We start from the raw sequence: 26,040 nt of genomic DNA, 5'->3' as shown, positions 1-26,040 counted from the left end.
GTCTAAGAAGAACACACTTTCACGCTTTATCTTCATAACAGTAAATAAAGTTATAACGTGCCTTTAAGATTGCTCTAATCGCACGAACCAAAGCTATGTTGAAATGTGGAGCTTATTCAAGGACAAGCTACTGCGGTTCCTTGATAAGTATCTACCAGTAAGGCAAGGAGGAAGCTGTTGAGCGCAGGAGTCGTGATTATGAAAGAAGGTCCTTGTCAAAAGGAAAAAAAGAGCCTTGCATTATAATGAGATGTGATGGCTCAGTTAGGGCGCTTGAGAGACACAAGGTATCCCGGCAAGACCGAAAGAGGGAGCTAAGAAGAGCCAGGAGGGGTGAGGAGAATTTATTAGCGTATAGGATCAAGGAAAACCCTAAGGCTTTCTATAGATATATCAGGAATAAAATAATGACTGGAGTAAGCTTATGGCCAATCAACCATCGTGGTGGAAATTTGTGTGTGGATTCAGAGAAGGGAGTGGAAGTGCTAAATTAATACTTTTCTTCGGTTTTCACACTAGTCAAAATACAATGTAGTCGAGGAGAACAGTAAGATACGGGCGGTTAGACTAGATGGAATTGAGGTCCAAAAGGAGCAGGATTTTAGCCATTCTGGAAAGTGTGAAAATAGATAAGTCCCCTTGGCCCAGATGTGATTCAACCCAGGCTTCTCTCGGAAACCAGAAAGGAGATTGCAGAGACTTTGTCTTTGTTCGTTATGCCGTTATTGTCTACAGAAATAATGCCAGGAGACTGGGAGTAACAATGGTTGTCTCCTTGTTCAAGAAGGGGTGTAGAGGCAATCTTGGAAATGATAGACCAGTGAGCCTTACTTCGGTTGTGACAAAAGTGTTGGAAATGGTTCGAAGAAAAATGATTTATAATCATCTGGAAAGGAATACATTGATTAGGGGAATTCAGCACGGATTTGTGTTGGGAAGTTCATGCCTCACAAACATAATTGAGCCATTTGAGAAGGTTACCAAACAGGTGAATATAGATTCCAGTAACGTGTTTGATAATGCTCCCCTCGGTAGGCTACAGCACAAAATATGGAGGCATGGTGTTAAATGTGATTTATCGGGTTGTATCAGAAATTGGCTAGCTGAAAGAAGACAAAGGGTGGTGGTTGATGTGGAAGTTCAGTTACGATTGGATTGCCACAAAGATCTGTTTTGTGTCCACTGTTGTTTGTCATTTTTATAAATGAACTGAATGACAGCATTCAAAGACGGGTGAGTAAATTTGCGGATGACACTCAGGTCTGCAGAGTTGCGGATAGTGACGAAGGATGTTGTAGCTTACAGACAGACATAGATATACTGCAGATCTGGCCTGAGAAGAGACAAATGGAGTTCAATGCAAAAACGGGGATAGTAATGTCAGAGAGTAATAGAAATGTACAGCACTGAGATAGACCCTTCTGTCTAACTCGCTCATGCCGACCAAATATCCCAACCCAATCTAGTTCCACCTGCCGGCACCTGGCCCTTATCCCTCCAAACACTTCCTATTCATATAACCTTTCATTGCCGTTTAAATGTTGCAATTATAGTAGCCTCCGCCACTTCCTCTGGCTGTTTATTCCATACGCATACCACGTTCAGTGTGAAAAGGTTTTCCCTTCAGTCTATTTTATATCTTTCTCATCTCACCCGAAACTTATGCCTGATGGTTCTGGAATCCGCCAACGCAGGGAAGAGACTTTGCCTACTTATCCTATCCATGCCCCTCATGATTTTATAAGCATCTGTACAGTCAGTCTTCTGCCTCCAATGCTCCAGTGAAGACAGCGCCAGCCCCTAGGTTGATAGGTTTGTTAAGAAAGCATATGGAGTGTTACATTTTATTGGTGGAGTGATTGACTTTCAGAACCATGAGATCATGCTGCAGCTGTAGAAAAGTCTAGTGTGGCCACGTTTGGGGTGCTGTATACAGTTCTGGTCGCCACATTCTAAGAAGGATGTTGAAGCATTGGAAAATGTTCAGATATGTACTACGATCTTGCTTGGTATGGAGGGAAGGCCTTACGAGGAAGGGTGAGGGACCTCAGGCTTGTTTCGTTAGAGAGAAGAACGTTGAGAGAGGAATTAATTGAGACGTATATGATAATGAGAGGGTTAGATAAGCTGGACAATGAGAATCTTTTTCCTCGGATGGCGATGGCTAACATGAGAGGACATAGATTTAAATTGAGAGGTGATCGACATAGGACAGATGCCAGAGGTAGTTCCTTTACTCAGAGAGTAGTAGGGGAATGGAATGCAATGCCTGCAACAGCAGTCGACTCACCAATTTTAAGGGTATTTAAATGGTCATTGCATAGGCATATGGACAAGAATGGAATAATATTGTTTCGATGTGCTTCAGGTTGATTCCACGGGTCAGCGCAATATCGATGGCCGAAGAGCCTGCACTGCATTGTAATATTCTATGTTATATGTTCTACATTTTTGCCTCTGCTATGTCCTTCTAATTTTTTTTTTTAGCAATCGCCATGCATTTCTTAACACGACTGAAGGGCATTTTCTCTTTTTATTTGGTTGTGCTGTATTTGATACTTGTTTGCATAGTTTTAGAACATAGAACAGTACAGCATAGAACAGGCCCTTCAGCCCACGATGTTGTGCCGACCATTGATCCTCATGTAGGCACTCTCAAATTTCTGTGACCATATGCATGTCCAGCAGTCTCTTAAATGTCCCCAGTGACCTTGCTTCCACAACTGCTGCTGGCAACGTATTCCATGCTCTCACAACTCTCTGTGTAAAGAACCCGCCTCTGACATCCCCTCTATACTTTCCTCCAACCAGCTTAAAACTATGCCCCCTCGTGTAAGCCATTTCTGTCCAGGGAAGTAGTCTCTGGCTATCGATTCTATCTATGCCTCTCATTATCTTGTATACCTCAATTAGGTCCCGTCTCCTCCTCCTTTTCTCCAATCAAAAACGTCCGAGCTCAGTCAACCTCTCTTCAGGCAGCATCCTGGTAAACCTCCTCTGAACTCTCTCCAAAGCATCCACATCTTTCCTATAATAGGGCGACCAGAACTGGATGCAGTATTCCAAATTTTTATTCTTATCAATCCATATCCCCGCTGTCCAGCATTCCGAGGTAACACTGTCCTTGTACTTACTTCATTCTCAGAGGATTACACTGTTGCTTACTTCTCATTATCCTACATTTTCAACTGTCGATGTATCAGGAAGTAGCTGTTCGCTGTCAATGTTTTCCAGATCCGGTCTCATGATATTGAAATTGGCATTCTCCCGATTTAAATACTTAGCTTCTGCACTCTGCTTATCTGCTTCTGCAATGACAATGAAGCTTTCAGAATTATCGTCACTATCCCCAAAAACGCTTGTCCACTTGAGTGGTTCATTCAGTTGCATTAGATCTACTGCTGCCCCATCTGTAATAGGATTATCCACTTCTTGGAATTAAAAACTCTCCTGAATGCACTTTAGAAAACTAACCCCGGGTAATAATTTCACACTCAGGGAAGCACAGTTCATGTCAGCAAATTTTAAATTGCCGTCAATTGTACAATTATAATCCAACTGCTATTATATTGTTCTGTAATTAGCTCCTCTCTCTCCCTTTTAATGTTCTGAGTTCTTTAGAAAGGCCACAGCAAACAAATCAGTCCTTTCTTTTATTTCTAAGATCTACCAAGATTGCCTCATTTGAGGATCCTTTTCGACTCTCGTCCCTCATTATTGCAGCGATGGGTTCCTTTTTCAAGAATGCAATGCGCCCAACTTTTTTATATTGTCTTTACCCCTCCCACAGCTAAAAATTATTTACCCTAAAATTTTAAGTTTCTATAGCCACATTTCATTAACCACATCTGAATAATTACAATAATAGCATATTCCCACATGCTGATCAATAATCTATGATCATCTGCTTTACATGTCAAATTCCTTGCATGAAATAAGGAACAATTCATTTTTCTATACTTGTCACGTGCTATATCATTCTCCAGCTGATGTGACTGCATTGGTATTCCTTCTGTGTCTGGCTGAAACTTACTTCAGTCTTTATATCTACCTCCTTCCCCATTCCCTTCTCAAGTCAGTTTGTGACCTTCTCAACAAAACAACCAAAGCTCCCAGGTTGGGTATTGGGCCATTCTTTAGAAGCACCTCACCCCGCCCACTCAAAACGCAGTAAATCTACCAGATTTGTTTTCAGAGAATAACAGAGTTGAATCGAAAAGTGAATTCAGTCTTTCCAAGAGGAAGGTCTTGGGTTCGTGCAAAGGGTGTGTGTTGTGGCAGCTGTGGTTGTGGCTGGACATCGTGTAACCTGTTATCTCAGCAGATGGATTTAATTTGTGGAACTCCCAACCTCAGAGAATTTTGTTCAAAATCTGTTGGTAGAGAACAGAGAAGTTGAAGCTTTCATACTTCTTACAGTATCATGTCATCAAACTCAGACCTGATTTATTGGACAGCTTTCACAACTAACAGCTACAACAAAACTACACAGGGTCAGTAAAAAACATGGAGTGTAATTTCGTTACGCCTGAGAATCTGTGATATGCAGTATCATAAATGCAGTTTAGCCTTTAGTTTACTGTATGATTTGATACATTTGCAAATACCTGTTATGTTTATGGTATTTGTTGTCTTTTCTTCAATCCTTTACTTTATGTAACAACTTCTGTCCTGTCGGTGCAACTAACGTGCTGCCTGACTGAATATTTTTCAGCAGATAAACATCATATTAACCAACAAAACATAAACATGTGATCTATCAAGTAATCTCTCATTTTTAGATGCTCAACTTGGATCAAACGTAAAGGTTGGAAAGTGTTGGTGGCCAAAGAAACCAGGGTGGCCTTATTCATCATGAGTCACTGAAAAACAGTATGCAAGTAGAGTAGATAGCTTGTTAGAGGAGCGTTTTGCTCACCTTTATTGCATGAGAATTTGACGACAGAAACAATGATATTTTGTTCAATGATGTCAGATTTCGCATTTTGTGTATTTTGTGCCCACTCTGTTCTACTGGCCAAACTAACCATATACTTAATGTCGAATGAGTGCAGCTGAATTTCACCAGATACATTACTTGAATTTTTAGACTGTTGGATTAAAAAACACTGGATTGTTTGGAATTTAGAGGAGTGAGAGGCAAAAGCTTTAGAATCTTACAAAGACCTTCAATGGATTGACAACTGATGTAGAAGTGTTGAATTCCCAGCTGTCTGAAGAATTTAGATTTGTAAAGAGGAGTAACTTATTCCCACAGAGGATAATTGAATCATTGTAATTCTGCAGCGAACATACTGTGAAAGTTTAATCGCTGTGGTGGCACGGTGGCTCAGTGGTTAGCACTGCTGCCTCACAGCACCAGGGAACCGATTCCAGCCTCGAGCGGCTGTCTGCGAGCAGGTTACACGTTCTCATTGTTTTTGCGTGGGATTCCTCCTGGTGGTCCGGTTTCCTCCCACAGTCAAAAGATGTGCAGGTTAGTTGAATTGGCCGTGCTAAATTGCCCGTAGTGTTCAGGGATGGGTCAGGATAGGTGCATTAGTCAGAGATAAATATATAGAAATAATGTTGAAGAATGGGTCTGTGTAGGTTACTCTTCGGAGGGTTGCTGTGGAAATGGTGGACCGAACGGCCTGTTTCCACTCTGTGGAATTGTATATTAAGTTCAAGACTGAGCTGATAGATTTCTAATGACTATTGCAGCCAAGGAGTAATATTAGGTGAATGAAAGCCATGATCGGAGTTGGAAGATGGGTTTGCTAGGTTTAGGATAGACGCATCTGCATCGGGGGGAAAGCCCACATATCTCCTTTTGCTTTGTGAACATTATGTCACTACTTCCTTTCCATTACGTAACTCCTTGCCTGATGTCTGGGACACCTTTCCGGCATTTTAAAATATGGCGAACTGTATAGGGACTGCCCAGTAGTTGCAGCATCAGTTTTCTCCAGTTTCGAAACGTAGCTGTACGTTTGTAAAGTTCCAGTGTCTCCCAAACTCCGATCTCATAACTGCTATCGTTATAAACATTTTAATGCTTCCTCAGCAAACTTCATATCTTTCCTAGATAGCCATACTATATACTGTGATTCAGAGGGTATTCAATTGAAAGCAGTTAATTACATCTGTTTGTTTAGTGACTGTCACTAATATCAATCTTGATGAATCATAATTGAGTTCCTGAAGCGTGATACACATCTATTAATGTGGCACATCTTTCAATGTGTTCACTATCGTGTCACTGGGAGCAACGCATTCGGCATGAACAGTGCTCTGTCACAACAGAGAGAGACAGAGAGAGTGAGAGATTAGGTATCACAATCCGTGAATGATAGATTAGAAAGCTGAAGCAATGGATTGGAATATGGCGACAGTAGATTATTTTGTTACAACATTGAATTGGAATCCAAGAGAACATTACTGGAATGGCATAACAACGGTTGAATATGTGAAGACAGTAGATTGCAATGGTACAGCAATGGCTCTGAATGTCAGAACAATAGACTGGAATCATAAAATAGTGGAGAGGGGTTTCTTTGAGACGACAAGTTATCTTTCTGCAAATTTTGATCAGATGTTTCCAAATCATCGAATTCGATGGGCACTTCAGATCATTCAATTCATTTATTACCCCATTCTCGCAATTTTTGGCATCCTTGGTAAGTCTTTCCAATTTCAATTAATGTGGCATTTATAGTGTGCAGACCTGGCAGCGGTTCGTGCTCGTTGTACAAACCATTGCTCAATGCATAACTGTGCTTGTAGTTTACTCTGTGCAATTTTGCACCAATGAAGAATCTTTGTATCCCGTTATGATCGCTGTAAACTTCACCATCTTAGCGTCCTTCCTGACTAAGCAATGATTCTGTATTTAACATTCATGCAGTTGAAGCACTTGTTCGCTGAATATCTCAGTATTTGCTGTTAGTTACAAACGGCATTGCTCAAGTGTGACTTCACTGCACGCCTATGAAAGGGGTGCTCCATAAAGATTTTATTGCAATCAAATACTACCGGTTCACTTATACGCCTTGGGGTGCGAGACTTTGGTACATGCTCATGAAACCTGCTTTTATAATTCCTAAGATCAAGCAGAGACAGCTTAAAGTTTGAAAAATTGAATCTATATCGTATACACAGTCCTGGACCATATGGGGCTATTTAACATGGCTAAAGCACGTACCCTGCACATCCTTGCACGTTGGACAGACACCAGATTCTTGCCTGACACCACGCAAACACAGGGAATATTTGCAAATGCCACACAGACAGTCGGCTCAGGCTGGAATTGAACCTGGACTTGTGGTGCTGTGAGGTAGCAGTGCACACCACTGAGCCACCTTGGAGCAAAAACAGAATCGATGTTTCAAATTCAATGTGACCACACTTCCCATTCTTCACAGTCACTCTGATAACCAGCGTCTACATTTTGACACAATAGCCTGCAAACTGAAGATGATGTTTATTGGAAACACCAAGAAGTATGCAAAAATAGTAATGAAGAGCTGAGATAGGCGATTCAGTGTTGGTTTATGTTCCGATACATCTAAAGACCTGTCTTTTTGTTGGATCACATTGACGGATTGAGAACATACTATTAAAGTGAGTTGCGTCAGGGCACCGTGTAGATTATATATACTAGAGCTGCTAAGGCTCAATGATAGACTGCACAAATGTGTATTTTGTTAGATGGTTCCAGTCGAGTAGATCGATTGTCCTGGATGTTTTCAATTTCCATATTATGTTGAGCACACACAAGCAAGTGGGAATTTTTCCATCACACAATTGACTCAAAAAATTAACATAAGGGCGCAATAAAGATTCGTTAATACGTTTTGCTTTCAATAAGGTGAGAATCAGTGAATTTCGCATTAGTCCAACATTGGGTCACGGGGAAGAAATCAGCACTTCAATAGTCGGCAATCACCCAGGAGTGCTCCATAATTATCAGGGTAAGGTGATCACTGATCCAGTTAAACGCGCGTACAATCGAATCTGGCGCACGGATCTCACTGATGAATCTGCATATTGAATTCCACAAAAAAACTTACATCACGTGGTTTGTATAACTTACAACAAAATTTGTTCCAACTATTTGAAAAGTTTCAGCTGACTGCAATCTTTATGACATCTTATATTTCAAGTTGTCATCTTGCAGACCGAGATGGCTCCAGCAGATGGCCGTCATTCCAGTAAAAACACTTGCACACCTCTATCAGTGTTAAGAAAAAAATGTTACATTTGCTCTGAGCAGAATGTCTAAGTGTATTGTTTACTTTCCTCACAGCTAACATCGCAACAATCACGATCCTGTCCCGGGGAAAGAGTGGTCTCTGCAAACGTATTACTCATTACCTGATAGCCATGGCAACGGCAGATCTCCTGGTCATTATCGTTGACCTCATATTGCGACACATTCTATTTGTCTATAAGGAACAATATCACATTTTACATGCCATCCCTGTATGTAATATCCATGCTATTCTACTTTACGCAGCCACTGACTGCTCTGTTTGGTTCACCAGCGCTTTCACCTTCGAGCGATTTGTTGCCATTTGTTGTTCAAGTCTGAAAACCAGCTTTTGCAAAACGAAAACAACGGCAGTGGTTCTGGGCACAGTGACTGGATTGAGCTTTTTGAAGAACACGTTTTGGTATTTTGTATATAATGGTCGATATCGACTGGAAAACAGACCCTGGTTTTGTTGGGTGAAAATGCATTTCAAGTTTTCTCTCGTCTGGGGGGCAATGGAGTTCTTCCATTACATTCTCACTCCGGGAGTTGCCTTTATTCTTATTCTATTTTTCAATGCTTTAACGGTCAGACACATTTTCGTGACGAGCAAAGTTCGCAGGCGACTTCACCAACAGATCAATAGAAAAAGCGCCAGGGACCCAGAGATGAATAATCGAAGGAATTCTATCATTTTGTTGTTTCTCGTCTCAGGCAATTTCATATTGTTATGGTCAGTATCAATGGTGTTTTCCATCAGTTCACGAATGGTATTTTTGGGATATCATTCAAAATCGCTGCCTATTTTTGTAATGGATTTAGGCTACATGCTTCAGATGCTCAGTTGCTGCACAAACTCTGTGATTTATGTTGTGATACATCGAAAGTTCAGAGAGCAGTTGAAGAAGATGATGAACTACCCGTTTGTTCAAATTGTTAAATATCTTAAACGTTGAGACTTATTGAAGTATTGCCCCACCAGAAATGTATTCTGAATAATTTTCGCTGCAATCAATATTGCATACTGTCTGATATACTGACACATGTCAAGCAAACTTATATCTCCTGGCCATTCCACATGGGAATTTATCCCTTATATTGGTATCTGATTCCTGAGCTATGATTTTGCGTAATTTTCCAAGTGTGTAAGGCTGCATGAGTAAACATGAGAAAATGTTAACTTCTCATGAGTAATCATAACATGATGAAATGACACGTGGTTTGGGGGTGAGCATGATCAGTTGGAATCTGGTGCCTGAAACTGATTAAAGAAATCCAATGCTTTTTAATCGCGTTGATTACTGCAGATGAGAAAAACAAAAAGCGCAAAACTAGCTGGTAAATAAACAGTACCAGGAAGTTAAGGAGATATTTCATAACATTCATAAACACACACAGTGTAATGTAAATGGTGTACTCTCCGTGACTAAATATGGAAGTTAAGGATCACATCATGGATGACACAACTGAGGTCAATGCTGCGAAGCTGACTAGTATAAGGTTGGAAATATTTTGAATGCAGCAAATGACGATTTGAAAAAAAAATGCGAGGAAGAGGAGTGCAGAAAGTAAATGCAAATATATACTGGAAAGAAATATTTAGGAAACAAGATCGCAAAAGTTCCTATATCTGAAACTTGAAACAAAAGAACCGATGACAGTAGCGGTAGGAATTATTCATCCATGAAAGGTGGAACTGGGGACTTAATAATGGCAGAAGAGGAATTAGTGTTGATATTGAACACATTGGCCATATCTGTCTTTGTAGAGGAACGCATTATAAAATGCACAAAAGAATACAAAATCCGATACCAAATCTGGAGAAGTGATCGTAAAACATCGTTTTCCCTGGTGAAGAATGTGCATTTACTTTACTTTTGGGATGGGTATGCACTGCAAATTCTGGGAATGCCAAGATGCTGGCACGGGAAAGCAATACTCTTCTGAACATTGGATGCAGGCTGAAAATTCGAAATGGCCTCCCTCTGAGCTGTAGTAGCTCTGTGATTCTACCCGCACAACTAATGTAACTAAAGGTGAATGAGCTTCCTGCACCTAATGCCTTGCATTGTAGCATGATGAAATGAAGGAGGAGAAAGTGAGGTCTGCAGATACTGGAGATCAGAGCTGAAAATGTGTTGCTGGAAAAGCGCAGCAGGTCAGGCAGCATCCAGGCATGATGAAATGAATACCAGCAAAGATTATGAAAGACTGAGTGCAATTCTGCACAATCAAAGAGCTTGATCAATACAGAAATCTGTGAGTATTAGAAGGCAAATTCCCCGCTGGTTCTCGCAGCTTAATTTTCTTCGCTGCAGGACATCACTGCAGAAGTTCATTCGAGTAGTGTCCTTGGTCCAACCATCTTCAATTGCTTCAGCAAAGACATTCTATCTGTCATAAGGTCAGAACTGGCACGTTCTCGAAGATTGCACAATGTTCAGCAACATGCACGACGTCTAAAATACTGAAGTGCATCTTGCTCAAATTCAACAGCTTTGGATCAATATCTGGGCTTGGGCTGACAACTGTCAAGTAACGTTTGTCCTACTTAAATCACAAGTAATTACTAACTCCGATAAAATCAGTGATGGTACCATCACTGAATCCCCCGCAATAAACATTTGTGGTCAACATTAACCAGAAACTCAAGTACAAACATTACATAAACGCAGTGTCTACAAGAGACGAGGAATACTGCAGCAAGTACCTGCTGATTCTATGAAGATTGTCCGTCACTGACAAGCACAAGTCAGGAATGTAATGGAATACTCTCCACTTACCTTTGTTAGTGCACACCAACAACACTCACAAAGCTTGATACCATCCAGCCCGAAGCATCCTGATGGATTGGCACATTATTCACATATATTGACAGCCTCCATAATTGTCAAACAGCAGTTGCAGTACTTACTCTGTGCAAAATGCGACGCAGAAATTCACCACAGATCCTGAGACATCACGTTCTAATCCCATGATTACTTAAAACCCCTCCAAATTAATAATCACCTGACTTGGGAAATATATTGCTGGAATTGCTGAAAATGATGGAATTCCCTCCCAACGTAGGATGTATGATCCGCAGTAGTTTAACATGGCAGCTGACCACCAATTTCTCAAGGGCATCTGTGGACAGGAAATAATATGCTGGGCAGTCAGCGATGCCTACGCCTAACAGGTGAAAAAGCATCGGCATTTCTGTGGTCACATACGAGATCTAAGTTCGAACGTTACCTCCCTGGTTTTCATGTCAGAGATATTACAGCGAAGTTAAAGCACACGCTAAAGCACTTCACCTGCAGCCTGTCATAATGGACCATAAAAAGGTGAAAACAAAAATTGTGAGTCTTAAGTTTAGGAAATTGGTACTTAGGGAGCAAGTTTAAAAAAAAAAAACTAGTGTCATAAAGGTAATGATAACAGGATTACTGTCAATGTGACATGCTTGTCAATGGTGAATTAGTAGGTTATATGGATTGATCACGTGGTAAAGAAATCGGATGAGCAAAGGGTATCCAAAGTCGAGGTGTGAAATCTTGATCATAGGGATTTTTTACACGTTACAAAATGGCAGGATAGTACTGATGCCTGATGGAATGCATTTGCCAGTAATTGGGGAGAGTCTCAACTAAATTGGAACGGCAAGGGGACCGACTTCAAGGAGTCAGCTGTATTCGTCTGCAAAGGGACTTAGATTTGATGCAGAGCTGGGCTGAGGAGTGGCAGATGGAGTTCAACCCTGAGGTTGTCCATTTTGGAAGGACAAATAAGAATGTGGAATACAGGGTTAACTGTAGGGTTCTTAGTAAGGTGCAGGAGCAGAGGGATCTTGGGGTCTATGTTCATAGCTCTTTGAAAGTTGCCACTCATGTGGATACAGCTTGTAAGAAGGCCTATGTTGTATTAGCGTTCATTAGCAGAGGGATGGAATTCAAGAGTCGTGAGGTGATGTTGCAGCTGTACAGGACCTTGGTAAGGCCACATTTGGAGTACTGTGTGCATTTCTGGTCGCCTCATTTTAGGAAGGATGTGAAAGCTTTGTAGAGGGTGCAGAGGAGATTTACCAGGATGTTGCCTGGAATGGAGAATAGATCATACGAGGATCGGTTGAGAGTGCTAGGCCTTTTCTCATTGGAACGGCGAAGGATGGGGGTGACTTGATAGAGGTTTATAAGATGCAGGGGAATAGGTGGAGTAGACAGTCAGAGACCTTTTTCCCGGGTACAACAGAGTGTTATAAGGGGACATAAATTTAAGGTGAAGGGTGGAAGGTATGGGGGGATGTCAGGGGTAGGTTCTTTACTCAGAGAGTGGTGGGGGCATGGAATGCACTGCCTGTGGGAGTAGCAGAGTCAGAATCATTGGTGACCTTTAAGTGGCAACTGGATAGGTACATGGATGGGTGCTTAAGCTAGGACACATGTCCGGCACAACATCGTGGGCCAAAGGGCCTGTTCTGTGCTGTATTGTTATATGTTCTATGTTATATGTTCTATGAGTCAGAGAATGACAAGTCGTACACGAAGATCAGAAGGAGGAATCGGGCAACGAAAGGCAAAGGAATCGAGGCACCACATCGAACACACAAACAAAAAGACAAGCAAAACTCGCCTTAAGAATTTGCGCCTGAACGCATGGGACATTCGAAATAAAGTAGTTTAACGAATAATTCAGAAAAAAAAAAACAGATATGACAGTTGGAATTATCGAGATATGGTGGCAAGCTGATCAGTGATGGGAACAGACCACCTAAGATTATTCAGTATTTAGAAAGAACAGGCAAAATTTACTAATTTAGCTGGATTCCTGGTAAAACATTTGAGTTCGAGCAGGGTAAAATCTATACAGATAGAATTGATAAACAAAACACAGCAAATTCAAAATATAAGTAATGTTGACATATAGAGGTATGGCATTGAGGGTGAGTTAGAGGTTTGGATTAGGAATTGGCAGGCTGGAAGAAGACAGAGGATAGTAGTTGATGATAAAGGTTCATCTTGGAATGCAGTTACTAGCGGTGTTCCGCAAGGATCTGTTTTGGGACCATTGCTGTTCGTCATTTTTATAAATGACCTGGAGGAGGGGCTAGAAGGTTGGGTGAGCAAGTTTCCGGATGATACGAAAGTCGGAGGAGTTGTTGACAGTGAGGAAGGATGTGTCAGGTTACAGAAGGATATAGATAAGTTGCAGAGCTGGGCAGAAAGATGGCAAATGGAGTTCAATGTAGGTAAGTGTGAGGTGATTCACTTTGGTAAGAATCACAAAAAGATGGGGTACTGGGCTAATGGTCGGATACTTGGTAGTGTGGATGAGCAGAGGGATCTTGGTGTCCATGTACACAGATCTCTGAAAGTTGCCACCCAGGTAAATAGTGCGGTAATGAAGGCATATGGCGTACTGGCTTTTATTGGTAGAGGAATTGAGTTCCGGAGCCCTGAGGTCATGTTGCAGTTGTATAAGACTCTGGTGCGGCCGCATCTGGAGTATTGTGTGCAGTTTTGGTCGCCATACTATAGGAAGGATGTGGAGGCACTGGAACGGGTGCAGAGGAGGTTTACCAGGATGTTGCCTGGTATGGTAGGAAGATCGTATGAGGAAAGGCTGAGGCACTTGGGGCTGTTTTCATTGGAGAAAAGAAAAGTTTAGGGGTGAATTGATAGAGGTGTACAAGATGATTAGGGGTTTAGATATGGTTGACTATGAGAACCTTTTTCCACGTATGGAGTCAGCTATTACGAGGGGGCATAGCTTTAAATTAAGGGGTGGTAGGTATAGGACAGATGTTAGGTTTAGATTCTTTACTCAGCGAGTCATGAGTTCATGGAATGCCCTGCCATTAGCAGTGGTGGACTCTCCCTCTTTATGAGCATTTAAACTGGCATTGGATAGGCATATGGAGGATAGTGGGCTAGTGTAGGTTAGGTGGGCTTGGATCGGCGCAACATCGAGGGCCAAAGGGCCTGTACTGCACTGTATTTTTCTATGTTCTGTGTTCGAAACCTCCAAACTGAAGTGATTGTGTTGGGTAGGTGTTAAACAGCAAAGCAGAGATGCATGCAGTAAAAGCGCATCTGCAATTCAGTCGACTTTAATTTGCTTAAAGTTTGGGCGAATTAAATTAATCACAATATTGTACAGGAGGGATTTCTAGTGTTTGCACTCTCGGATGATTTACGAGAGGCGTAGATTGAGAAGCAAGTGGAGAACAGGACGTCCTAGCTTTTGTTTTACTCAACAAGAAAGGAATAATTGGAAATATAGTTACGAGAATTGCCTCGAGTATATCAGAATATAATGAAATTCTTCAGCACCGAAGGAGAATGAGACAGTTGATTCTACCACTAACATCCTGAAACTAAAGTAGACAAACTGCAATGTTGGAGGCGTGAGTTGGCTGTGATGGGTTGGCAAATTTTGCCGAAAGGAATGACATTTGATAGACATTGAAAAACTTTCAAAGAATGAACAACTGAACAATGGAATGGTTTCTTCCAGTCTGGAGCACGAATGCGAAGAGAACAAGTGACAAACGATTGGTCACAATGCATTAGGTTAAAAAAAAAGGCAGACAAACTGGAAACTTGTACAGCCCACAATTGGAAGAAGTCGAGAATTCAGCAAAGGAGGACCAGGGATTTGATTACTTTCTGATAAACACTATAAATGTAAACAAGCATGGAAAGGGGGGACAAAATCTACAAGATTCTGTTTGGATTATATTAGATTCCCAACAGTGTGGAAACATGCCATTTAACCCAAGAAGTCCACACCGATCCCACAAAGAGTTTTTAATGATAAGTAAAGAAAATGTATTGGTCAAAATTAATCTATGTTCCTGACAATCAGATTTTGGGTAATTTATAAAAGGTCACAAAAACAGCAGACAAACTAAATTCATATGTTGCACCATTCTCCAAGTTTTGCTTCCCTCAGAAACGTCTACCTCCAATGCTATCTAATTGCTCCCTAACTGCCCTCTCTGTAGTAACTCCCTTGCATACCTATGATATGCAAATTCCCTTCAGTATCTATAAAATAACACTATTCCAGCTCACTGAGTGCCAGCTCACGTGCTTGAAGACATAGTCAGTCAGGATGCGTAGAGATGAACTGACCATTTTTCTGACTGCCTTAACGCATAGCAAGTGCCCAACAAATAGGCATCCCTTTCGTACCCATCAATAAGAAACATGCTTTACCTGCCCCACTCCAACCCGTCCAGGTTGGAGAAAACGGCAGAGATATGGGTCAGGATGAGCCCACTGCACTAACCACCTATACATCGAGTACTACTGATGCCAAATCTACTCCAGTTTTGGAGGTGGGGGCGACAGACCAGAGCGACTCGTAGCAAAAGAGTTAACATAGAGGGACAGAAAGCCTAGGGAAACAAAACGACAGATAGACAGAGAGAAAGCCACACACAATGAATGAAAACATAAAGAATCAGACAGGTAGAAAGGTAGGCAGAGAAATCACAGAGAAAGCAGGTCTCGCTCAGCAGAGACGATGGCCTTATGATATTATCAGTGGACTGTTAACCAAGCAGTGTAGATAGTGATCTGGGGCCTGGGTTCGAATCTCGCTATTGTGGATGGAAATGCGAGTGTAATGTTGACCATGAATCATTATCGATTGTTGAAGATAAGCCTCCATTATTAATTAATGCCAACTATGTCTGGTCTGCATTTGAATCCAAACCCACAAGAATGCAGTTGACTGTTAACTGCCCCGCTGCGAATTAAGGATAGACAATAACTGCAAGCTCGCCAATGATGCCCTATCCTTTGAATGAACAAAGGAAAAAAAAACGCACTTTTAAGAACGCTCACTTAATGGGATGCCCATTTCATGAAAATTCGTGTGATGCACTCTACCCTTCATACCATTTCTCCTCCCCTTTGCCGTTTCCACACATCCTCCCAAATAGATCTATTGCCACTTTCTCTTAACCTATCTCATACCCTCGTTGTCAATTCCCTATTTGACTCTTCACTGTTCTATTTCAGCACCTTGCCTACCCATCGTGGCAACTCTCTGATAGACCAGCTCCATTCATGAATGAAGAAAGTGACCGACCCCTGTTTCGTTGCCACCTCTTGCGCAATTTCATGCTGCGCTCTCAACACCCACCCCCACACGATCAACCTGCTATATCGTACTGCCTGATATCTCTGAACCGCCTCACCTAATGTACTATTAATGGAAATGCCAACTCAATTAGATTTTGGACTGTACCCTCACAATCCCCCGTATTGTGTCCCGTGCTACTATCTTCCTTACACTCTCCTTACCTTTCTCTCTCTTCCTCAAAGCCTCTCTTATCCTCACATTCAACCTTCTGTCAAATAATTCTCTCCATTTCGCACTTATGAATCGGGCCATGGCCCCTGTTTAATTGCTCTAACCTGTCCAGTTCCATGTCCTACTTTCAGAAACTACGCCCATCATTAGTTGCTGCATAAACCAGCAACTACGTATAAAGGCTCATCTGCATCCCCATTCTTTAAAGAATCTTCCCCTGCCATTCCCACCTCTACCGCATCAACCAGTTTTTGGATTGTATGCTGAGTCAGTGCAGAAAAAGACTGGCTATAAAATTTTTCACCTTCATGCACGGCAATTTGCCAGTCCCCACAGAGAATAAAATTAGTGAAAGGGAACAGATAGGAAAGAAATCTCTGGGTGATAACAAGACGACCTCCATAATTCGTCACCATGAGTACTAGCATCGCATGTGGGAACACCATCCACCACATACGCGGCAGATGCTCATGTGACTCGGTCAATGGTGTCTACCTCAAGCTGCAAACAAGGATATCCCGAGGCATAGTGTATTGTTGAAACCAGACGGACAAAACGACAGCAGATTAATGAATATCGCATAACATTTGCAAGACAGGAATGTTCCCTCCCTGTTGGGAACACTTCAGCAATCAAGAGTATTCCTCATCAAATGTGCGGCTACACGTCCTCAAAGGTGCCTTTCGAGATACACAATAGCACAGAATCAGCGAGCAGAAGCTAACAGCCAAGTTCCATGCACATGAACACGGCCTCAACTGTGATCTTGTGTTCATGCTGCACTACATGCAAACCCCTAATATTGTTCTGTTTCTATAAAATTTTCCTTACTGATCATTGTCAACAACATCACCTTCCTTGATAATCTGTTATGATCTCTCTACGTTAATTAGATTACACTGTTTCGGATTACTTGATTATCTTTCTTAGACTCTTGGCATTCGACTCTGATATCTATCGTGCAATTGCAGCCATTTGATTTGTCTCCAGCAACGCCTTACTTTGTGTTTTTTTTAATTCTCTTTCTGCCTCAAGTTAATGTATTATAAGTTATCCCTTCACTTGTGATTTGGCTGTTGACACTTCACTCATAACGTATGGCACTTTTGTTTACCTTCACAGACTTAATATTCAGCCTGTCGAGATTGCCCTCGCATCATTCGTATGATCTCATAATCTCTCTGCTATAGGTTCTGTGCCTATATGCCTCTTTCCACGTCTCTTGAAGAAAGGGAGGTCCTCCAAAAGCTTATGATTTCAAGTAAACATGTAGGACTATATTCTGGTGTTGTGTGACTTCTAAATTCTATCAAACATAATGGAGGACACAATGAGAGGGTGCAGAGCCACAGTACCAGCTTAACTGGCAGACGTAATGCAGAATACATTTCCAGTTCCCAGGCATCATCTGCCTCACCTTTAGTTAAAAAAAAACACATTGTTTTATTCACCGAGAGAGCAAGGAACTGGGAAAAGAAGGGGGATGGAAAGAGAAAGAAATACACAACGGTACAAGAGGGAGAAACACAGAAACAAGGAAGGAGATACAGAATGCTTCGACAAAGCAGAGAACCAAAGTCAAGGAGACCACGGGAACAAATACCTCGGGAGCAATACCGGCCAAAGGGAAACAAAGCGACAGAGAGAGAGAGAGAGTGAGAGAGAGAGAAAGAGAGAGAGAGAATCCATGGATAAAAAGAGAAAGATTGACAGATAAAAAATCGCAGAGACAGACTCAGATGTACAGAGTGAAAATCAAGATAGACAGACAGAAAACGTCGGAACGGAAAGTGAGGACAGAAAGAAAGAGAACCAGCGAAACCCAGAGCAAGAAAGAAGTAGAAGACAGAGACAAAAAGAGAAAATTCAGATTTAGAGACAACTCATGGAGAGAAACATAGAGGGAAAGAAGAGTTGGAAAAAGGGGAGAAAAATTGCAAAACATGTAGAGACAAACAAACATAAGGAAGTATGGAACACGGAGAGACAAGGATATTTAGACAGATGCATGTACTACTGACGTTGAGACGGACCTGATGCTGTTGTGCAGACAGAATGATGTTTCGAAAGAAACAGCAAGATCCCGGATGGCTCAGATGGACGTGAAGATTGGCGGCCAGAGAGGTTAGGACTGGAAAGATTGAACAATTACTCGGTGAGGTCACAGAGAATAAGAGTAAGGAACATAACGGGCAATGTGAACAGCATGGAGACTTGAAGTTATGGGGTGATGGTGATTTAGGGAGAGCCATCGCAGGGGCAGCTGTGAACATGGAAGCTGAAAAATGGACGTGAGGGAACTTATGGAATCAAATGATGAAATCTTGACGAGAGTCCACATTCCAGAAGAGGACGTGTTGGAAATCTAAAAACGTATTGTGATTTATGGAATTCAGTGGCACAGGATGCTGTGGAGGCCAAGTCATTGAGGATATTTAAAACGGAGATAGATACATACTTGATTGTCAAGGGTATCGAGGGTCACGGAATAGAACGTAGAAACGTACAGCACAGAACAGGCCCTTAGGCCCACGATGTTGTGCCAAGATTTAATCCCTCAACTCACTGCTATCCATGTGCATGCCTATTAGTCGCTTAAATTACCCAATGACCTCGCTTCCACCGCCTCAGCTGGCAACTCATTCCATGCATTCACAATTCTCTGCGTAAAGAACTTACCTCTGATGTCTCCTTTATAGCTTCCTCCTAATATCTTCAAACTATGACCCCTCGTACCAGTCAATCCTGCCCTGGGGAAAGGTCTCTGGCTTTTATTTTGTACTCCTCGAACAGGTCTCCTTTCTTCCTCCTTCTCTCTCTCGAGAGAGAAAAGTCTGAGCCTATTCAAACTTTCTTCTTAAGGCAACCCTCCACTCCAGGCAGCATCTTGGTAAACCTTCTTTGCACCCTTTCCAAAGCCTCTGTATCTTTCCTATAGTAGGGCGGCCAGAACTGGACACAATATTCTAAGTGTGATCTCATGAGGGACTTGTAGAGCTGCAGCAAAACGTCGTGGCTATTAAACTCTATACCCCATTTAATGAAAGCCAAAACACTATATGCTTTCTTAACAATCCTATCCACTTGGGTGGCAACTTTGAGAGATCTATGTACTTGCACACCCAGATCCCTGTGTTCCTCCACACTGCCAAGAATCCTGTCTTTAATCCTATATTCAGCAATCGAGTTCGACCTTCCAAAATGCATCACTTCGCATTTAGCCAGGTTGAAGTCCATCTGCCATTTCTCAGCACAGCTCTGCATCCTGTCTATGTCGTGCTGCAGTCTGTAGTAGCCCTCTATACTATCGACAACACCTCGAACCTTTGTCATGTGCAAATTTACTAACCCACCCCTCAACTTCCTCATCCAAGTCATTTATAAAAACTGCAAAGCGCCGAGTGCGGAACCCCACTGATCACTGTCTTCCAGGCAGTATACTTTCCATCCAGAGCCACTCTCTGCCTTCTGTCAGCCACCCAATTCTGAATCCAGTTCGCCAAATTTCCCTGTAACCCATGCTTCCTGGCTTTATGAATGAGTCTACCATGGGGAACCCTATCAAATGTCTTGCTAATTCCATTTACACCACATCCACTGCTCGTCCGTCGTCTCCCAGTCTTGACACCTCTTCAAAGAACTCAATAACATTTGTGAGGCATGACTTGCCCCTCACATAGCCATGCTGATTGTTTTTAATCACACTATGCTTTGTCAAATACACATAAATCCTATCCCTCAGAATACTTTACACAACTTTGCTGACCACAGACGTGAGACTGACTGGTCTTTAATTGCCAGAGATTTCCCTATTACCCTTCTTGAAATATGGAACAACATTCGCCTCCTTCCAATCTTCTGGTACGACTCCCGTAGAGAGTGAGGATGCAAACATCCGCGCCAGCGGCTTAGCAACTTCTTTTATCGCTTCCCGCAGCAGCCTAGAATAAACCTGGTCTGCCCTTGGGGACTTGTCAAACATAATGTGTTCCAAATTTTCTAACACATCATCTTCATCAATCTAGAACTGGTCAATACTGTATCCCAGCTCCTCTAAATTTTCATTTACAGCAAGATCCCTTTCCTTGGTGAAAACCGACTCAAATAACTCATTGAGGGCTTCGCCTAACTGCTCAGACTCCACGCACAAGTTCCCTCTGCTATCCCTAATCGCCACTACCTTCTCCCTGATCATTCTCTTATTCCTCACGTATTAGGTTCTCCCTAATCCTTCTTGCAAAGCCATTTTCGTGCTCCCTCATCGCTCTCCTCAGTCCATTTCTGAGCTCCCTTCTAGCAAGCTTGTAATCCTGTAAAGTTGTGCTCGATCGTTGCTGCCTTCACCTTACGCAAGCTGCCTTTTTCCTTTTGACAAGAAGCTCCTCTGTTCTCGTCATCCAAGGTTCCTTAATCTTACGCCTTCTTACCTCTCTCAGACGAACACATTTTGCATCACTCGCAACAAGTGCTCCTTAAATAGTCTCCACGTGTCTGCTGTGCCCTTTCTATGGAACAATTGCTCCCAGTCTGTACTTCCCAACTCCTGTCTGATAGCGTCATAATTTCCTTTTCCCCAATTAAGAATCTTCACTCGGTAACTGCTCCATTCCCTCTTTAAGGTTATGCTAAGTGTGAGGCAGTTGTGATCACTTTCATCAAAGTGCTCTCCCACTGTGAGATCTGACACCAGTCCTGGCTGAGCACTAAATTCAGAATGGCCTCTCCCCTCGTCGGTCTGTCTGCACACTGAGTAAGGAATCCCTACTGAATACACCTGACAAAAACGGCTCCATCCAAACCATTTGCACTTAGGAGGTTCCAGTTGACATTGGAAATGTTGAAATCACCCATAACAACAACCCTGCTACTTTTGCATTTCTCCAGAACCTGTCCGCCTATGAGATCTTCAAACTCTCTACTGGTATTTGGTGGTCTGTAGTAAACCCCGAATGAGGTTGTTGTTCCCTTGCTGTTCCTAACTTACACCAACACTGACTCAGTAGATAAAACCTTCGCAACCATCTTCGTTCCTGTAGCTGTAATGCACTCTCTGATTAGCAATGCTACACCCCCCTCCTGTTTTTCCAACTTCCTTGTTCTTTTTAAACGTTCTAAACCCTGGAACATCAAGCAACCATCTCTACCCCAGTAAAACCCATTTCTCTGTTATGGCCACAAAATCGTAGCCCCAAGTACTGATCCATGTTCTAAGTTCGTCACTCTTATTCCACACACTCCTGGCATTAAAGCAGACACACTTAAAGCAGATCCCTTTGTTTCATCGAGTGAGAAACCTTCCCGATAGATTCAATATATTCTGTCACTGTGTTGTCCTTTCTACAACTGACCCCCTCTCAGACATGTGACTCCGATTCCCACCCCCGTGCCAAACTAGTTTAAACCCTCCCTAATCGCACGAGCAAATCTTCCACAGAGGACATTTGTACCCCTCCAGTTCAGATGCAACCCGTCCTTCATTTACACGTCCCACCTTCTCCAGAAGGTATCCTAATGGTCTAGGTATCTGACCAGCCTCCTGCACCAGCCTCGCAGCCACGTGTTAAGCTCCATTCGCTGACCGTTCCTCATCTCACTATCTCGTGGCACCAGCAGCAAACATGAGATCCCATCTCTACTCGTTCTGTTCTTCAGCTTCCAACCTAACTCTCTATAGTCACTTTTCAGATCCTCAATCCTTTTCCTGCCTGTATTATTGGTGCCAATATATACCACGTTTTCAGAATCCCTTCAGAATCCCTTCAGAATCTTGTAAGCCCGATCAGCGACATCCTGGACCCTGGCACGAGGGAGGCAACATACCTTCGGGGAGTCCCGTTACTGACCACAAAATCTCCTGTCAATCCATCTAAATATTGAGTCCCCTAACATTAGTGTTTTTCTATTCCCCACCCCACCCCCACACTTCCCTTCTTTCCACAGTGCCAGAGACCTGACAATTATGGCTTTCGCCTGGTAGGCTGCCCCCACCAGCAGTGTCCAAAACGGTATACTTATTGTTGAGGGGAACGGCCACAGGGGATCCGTGCTCTGACCATTGGTTCCCTTTTCCTCCCCCGACAGTAACCCTGCTGTTCTTATCCTGTATCTAGGGAGTGACCACCTCCTTGTACACTCTCTCAATTTCCCCCTCAGCCTCCCGGATGATCCCAGTTCATCCAGCTCCAGCTCCAGTACCCTAACTCGGTTTTCGAGGAGCTGGAGTTGGGTGCACTTTCTGCAGATGTAGTCGCCAGAGACATGTGAAGTGTCTCTCACCTGCCACGTTCTGCAGGAGGAACATGCAACTGTCCTGGATCCCACCCACTTAAAAACTCCGCAGAAGTCCTTCGTTCCTCCCTCGCATCTCTCCGCAAATGGAGGCCCTGATGACTGACCTAATGTTTTTAAACTGTTAGGCTCAACTTCCCAGTCCTTCGCTCGTTCCTCACACCTCTCGGCAATTGGAGGCCCAGACAACTGATCTAAGGTTTTTAAACCGTTAAACTCACCTTCCCGGAAGTCGTTCGCTCCTCCCTCTCTCCTCTGGGCAAACAGGACAATGTGGTTGATAAACTTATCAACCATGACTTAATGACAGAGCAGTCTACTTATGCTGAATGACTTCTTTTCTGCATGGCCTTATGGTTTTAAGGTCGCTAAATCCCCGGGATGACATAAAGTGTAGTCCAGGACTTTGTGGGAGACCAGGGAGGAAATTGCAGGGCCCTTTGCAGATGTATTTGTATAATCAGCAACTAGGCGTGAAATTCCTGAAAATTGGAGAGTGACGAATACTGTAACATCATTTAAGAAAGGCTGTAGGCAATGCCGACAAATGACAAGGCCAGGGAGTTTAACGATTGTGATGTGTGAGTTGTTAGAGGGGATTCTGAGAGATAGGCAGGGACTTCGTTGGAATTGTCAACATTGCTTTGTGCGTGGGAAATTATGTCTTACGAATTTGTTTGAATTTTTTTAGGATTGAGGAATAAAGTTAGATTATGACAATTTGGTAGTTATTGTCCAAATGGCCTTCAGCCAATGTATCATGTCTTAGGCTGATACGTAATGTTAAATTTCACGGGATCCAGGGAGAACTAGCCAAGTGGAAACAAAATTTGCAGGACGATAGAGGACAGAAGGTGCTGATAGATAGTTGTTTTACAGACTGGAATCCTGTGACTGAGTGGTCTGTGATAGGGTTCGGTGCTGGGTCCACTGTTATTCGTCATTTACGTAAACGATTTGGACAAGTATTTCGGAGATATGTATGATAAGTCTTCCAATGAAATCAAGATTGATGATGCAAAGGGCAGTGAAGAAGGTTGTCTGCGAATGCAGCGAGAACTTGATCAGTTGGGCCAGTGGTCTCAGGAATGGCGGAAGGAGGTCATTTATATAAATACAAGCTGCTGCATTTTGATGGGTCAAAGCAGGGCGGGATTACACAGTGAATGGTGAAGTCCTGTGGAGTGTCATAGACAGGTTCTCAGCTCTTTGGACGTGGTGTAACGGGAAGACAGTGTGGTGAAAAAGGCTTCAACATTCTTGCTTTCATCAGTCAGAGCACTGCGTATTGAAATTGGGACGACTTGATGCAGGAGTACAAGACGATGGTGAGGCCACATTTGGAATACTGCATGCTCTTCTGGTCGCCTTGCTGTGGAGGAAATTATCAAACTGGAAAGTGTGCACGAAACAATAGCTAGGATGTTAGCTGTACTGGAAGGGGTGAATTATGAGGAAAGATTGCATCGGTTGTGACTCCTTTCCCTGGCACGTAAGAGTCTGAGGGATGACCTTCCAGAGGTCTGAAAAATCATGAGAGGCATAGATAAGGTAGATATCCAATAGATTTTCCACATGGAAGGGGAGTCTAAAATGAGAGTGCATAGATTTAAGGTGAGAGGGAGAGATACAAAAGAGTCCATATGGGCATTTCAGGTGGTGCTTAAGTAAATGCAACTTCGTCATTTAAGAAACATTTAGACAGCTTTGTGGATAGAAGAAATCTCAACCAAATCCAGACAAATGAAAGTGGTTCCCCAAAAAACTGGGGGAACTGTCCAAGTTGAGCTAAAGGGCTCGTTTTCATGCTGGAGGTTTCTAAGACTCGATGAGTCTATGCTTTAAATGTAAATACTGGGTAACAGTTAGTAATTTTTCAGACGAAAAAATATAATATAGTGTACAGTGAAGAACGTTACTACAGACGGACATTGTTCAAATGGCCGATAAGGTGAGGAATGGCATGTGCAGTTTAATTCAGGTACGTGGAAGGTGTTGAATTTTGCCAAAGCAAATCAGAACAGTACTTCTACACTTAATGGTCAGGACCTGGAGACTGTTGCCGAGCAAAGAGACATTGTGGTACAGGTTCATAGGTACATGAAGTTCACGGATAAACACGGTACTGAAGAAGGCATTTGCTGTACTTGTTGGTTCGGCCAGTTTTGGTACACTGCGTTTACTTTCGTCTTCCTGCTTTAAGAAAATGTTGCTAATTTTGAAAGGCTGATGACAAGGCTGGATCTATTTTCCTCAGAGCATCGGAGACTGAGGGTGGACCTGACAGAAGACTGTAAAATCACGAATGGCATGGATAACGGTAATAACCAAAGCATTTTTCCCCAGGGTGGGGGGTCGGGTCGAAAACAACAGGGCTTAAGTTTAAGCTGAGCGGGAAAAGGTTTTAAAGGGACGTAGGAGGCAGTTTTTCTTCACGCAGAAGGTTGAGGAAGTGGTGGGGACTGGTTCAGTTAGAACAATTATTAGTCATCTGGATGTGTCAATGAATAATAAGGGTTTAGGGAGATTTGGCTTACATACAAATGGACTAGATTATTTCTGAATTTCTGGTCAGTTTGGATGAGTTCTATGGTATTCAACACCCATTTTACACTTCCACTGGTGCACAGCAGGTTCCCCCACACAGTGAAAAATGCCACAGGTACATTCCTCGCTCAATGATCAAAGATGTCATTTTTGAACTGAGACGGAGGAGATGGGAGAGGTATTAAATTAATATTTTGTATCGGTTTTTGCTATGGAAAAATAAATGGAGGCTAAAAACATCATGAAAATAAATATTGATTATTTGAAAAGAAAATTACAGAAGAGGAAGTGCTGAATATATCAGAAAAAGGAAGGTAGATATATCTCCCAGACTTATTCTCGTATATTCCAAGAGCTTGTGGGAGGTCAGGGAGGAAATTGCCGGGCCCCTGGCAGAAATGTTAGTGTCACCTATAACTATGAATGAAGTGCCAGGTGACTGAAGATTGGTAAATGTGCCTTTGTTAAAGAAGAAATGTAAGCAGAATTCTCGGAATAATAATCCTGTGAGTTTGACGTCGGTGATAAGTAAGTTGCTGGAAGTGATTCTGAAAGATAGTATTCATATGCATTTGGACAAGCATAGGATAATTCGGGATAGTCAGCATGGGTTTCTGTGAGGAAAGTCGTATTTCACAAACTTGACTGAGCTTTTTGAGGAAGGAGCG

General features: G+C 42.5%; 1 protein-coding gene across 1 annotated transcript; it reads left to right on the top strand.

Annotated features, from left to right (window-relative positions):
• Window positions 1–6,352: 6,352 nt before the first annotated feature.
• LOC148135742 (putative G protein-coupled receptor 139) lies at window positions 6,353–9,189 on the top strand. Its single transcript, XM_087984283.1, has 2 exons — window positions 6,353–6,659; window positions 8,288–9,189. Exons 1-2 carry the CDS (start codon window positions 6,353–6,355, stop codon window positions 9,187–9,189), a joined length of 1,209 nt encoding a protein of 402 aa, XP_087840409.1.
• Window positions 9,190–26,040: the final 16,851 nt, after the last annotated feature.

Source organism: Chiloscyllium plagiosum, unplaced genomic scaffold (assembly GCF_037043375.1).
Source record: "Chiloscyllium plagiosum isolate Xiang-an unplaced genomic scaffold, Cpla_swu_hap1 HiC_scaffold_48, whole genome shotgun sequence".
Classification (NCBI taxonomy): Eukaryota; Metazoa; Chordata; class Chondrichthyes; order Orectolobiformes; family Hemiscylliidae; genus Chiloscyllium; species Chiloscyllium plagiosum.
This window is presented reverse-complemented; position numbering and strand designations above follow the sequence as displayed.

Bases quoted from the DNA above. Each gene is read 5' to 3' on its own strand.
- LOC148135742 (XM_087984283.1), top strand. From the start codon at position 6,353: ATGGATTGGAATATGGCGACAGTAGATTATTTTGTTACAACATTGAAT. The intron at 6,660-8,287 runs GTAAGTCTTTCC...CTTTCCTCACAG, and splicing joins CGCAATTTTTGGCATCCTTG to CTAACATCGCAACAATCACG.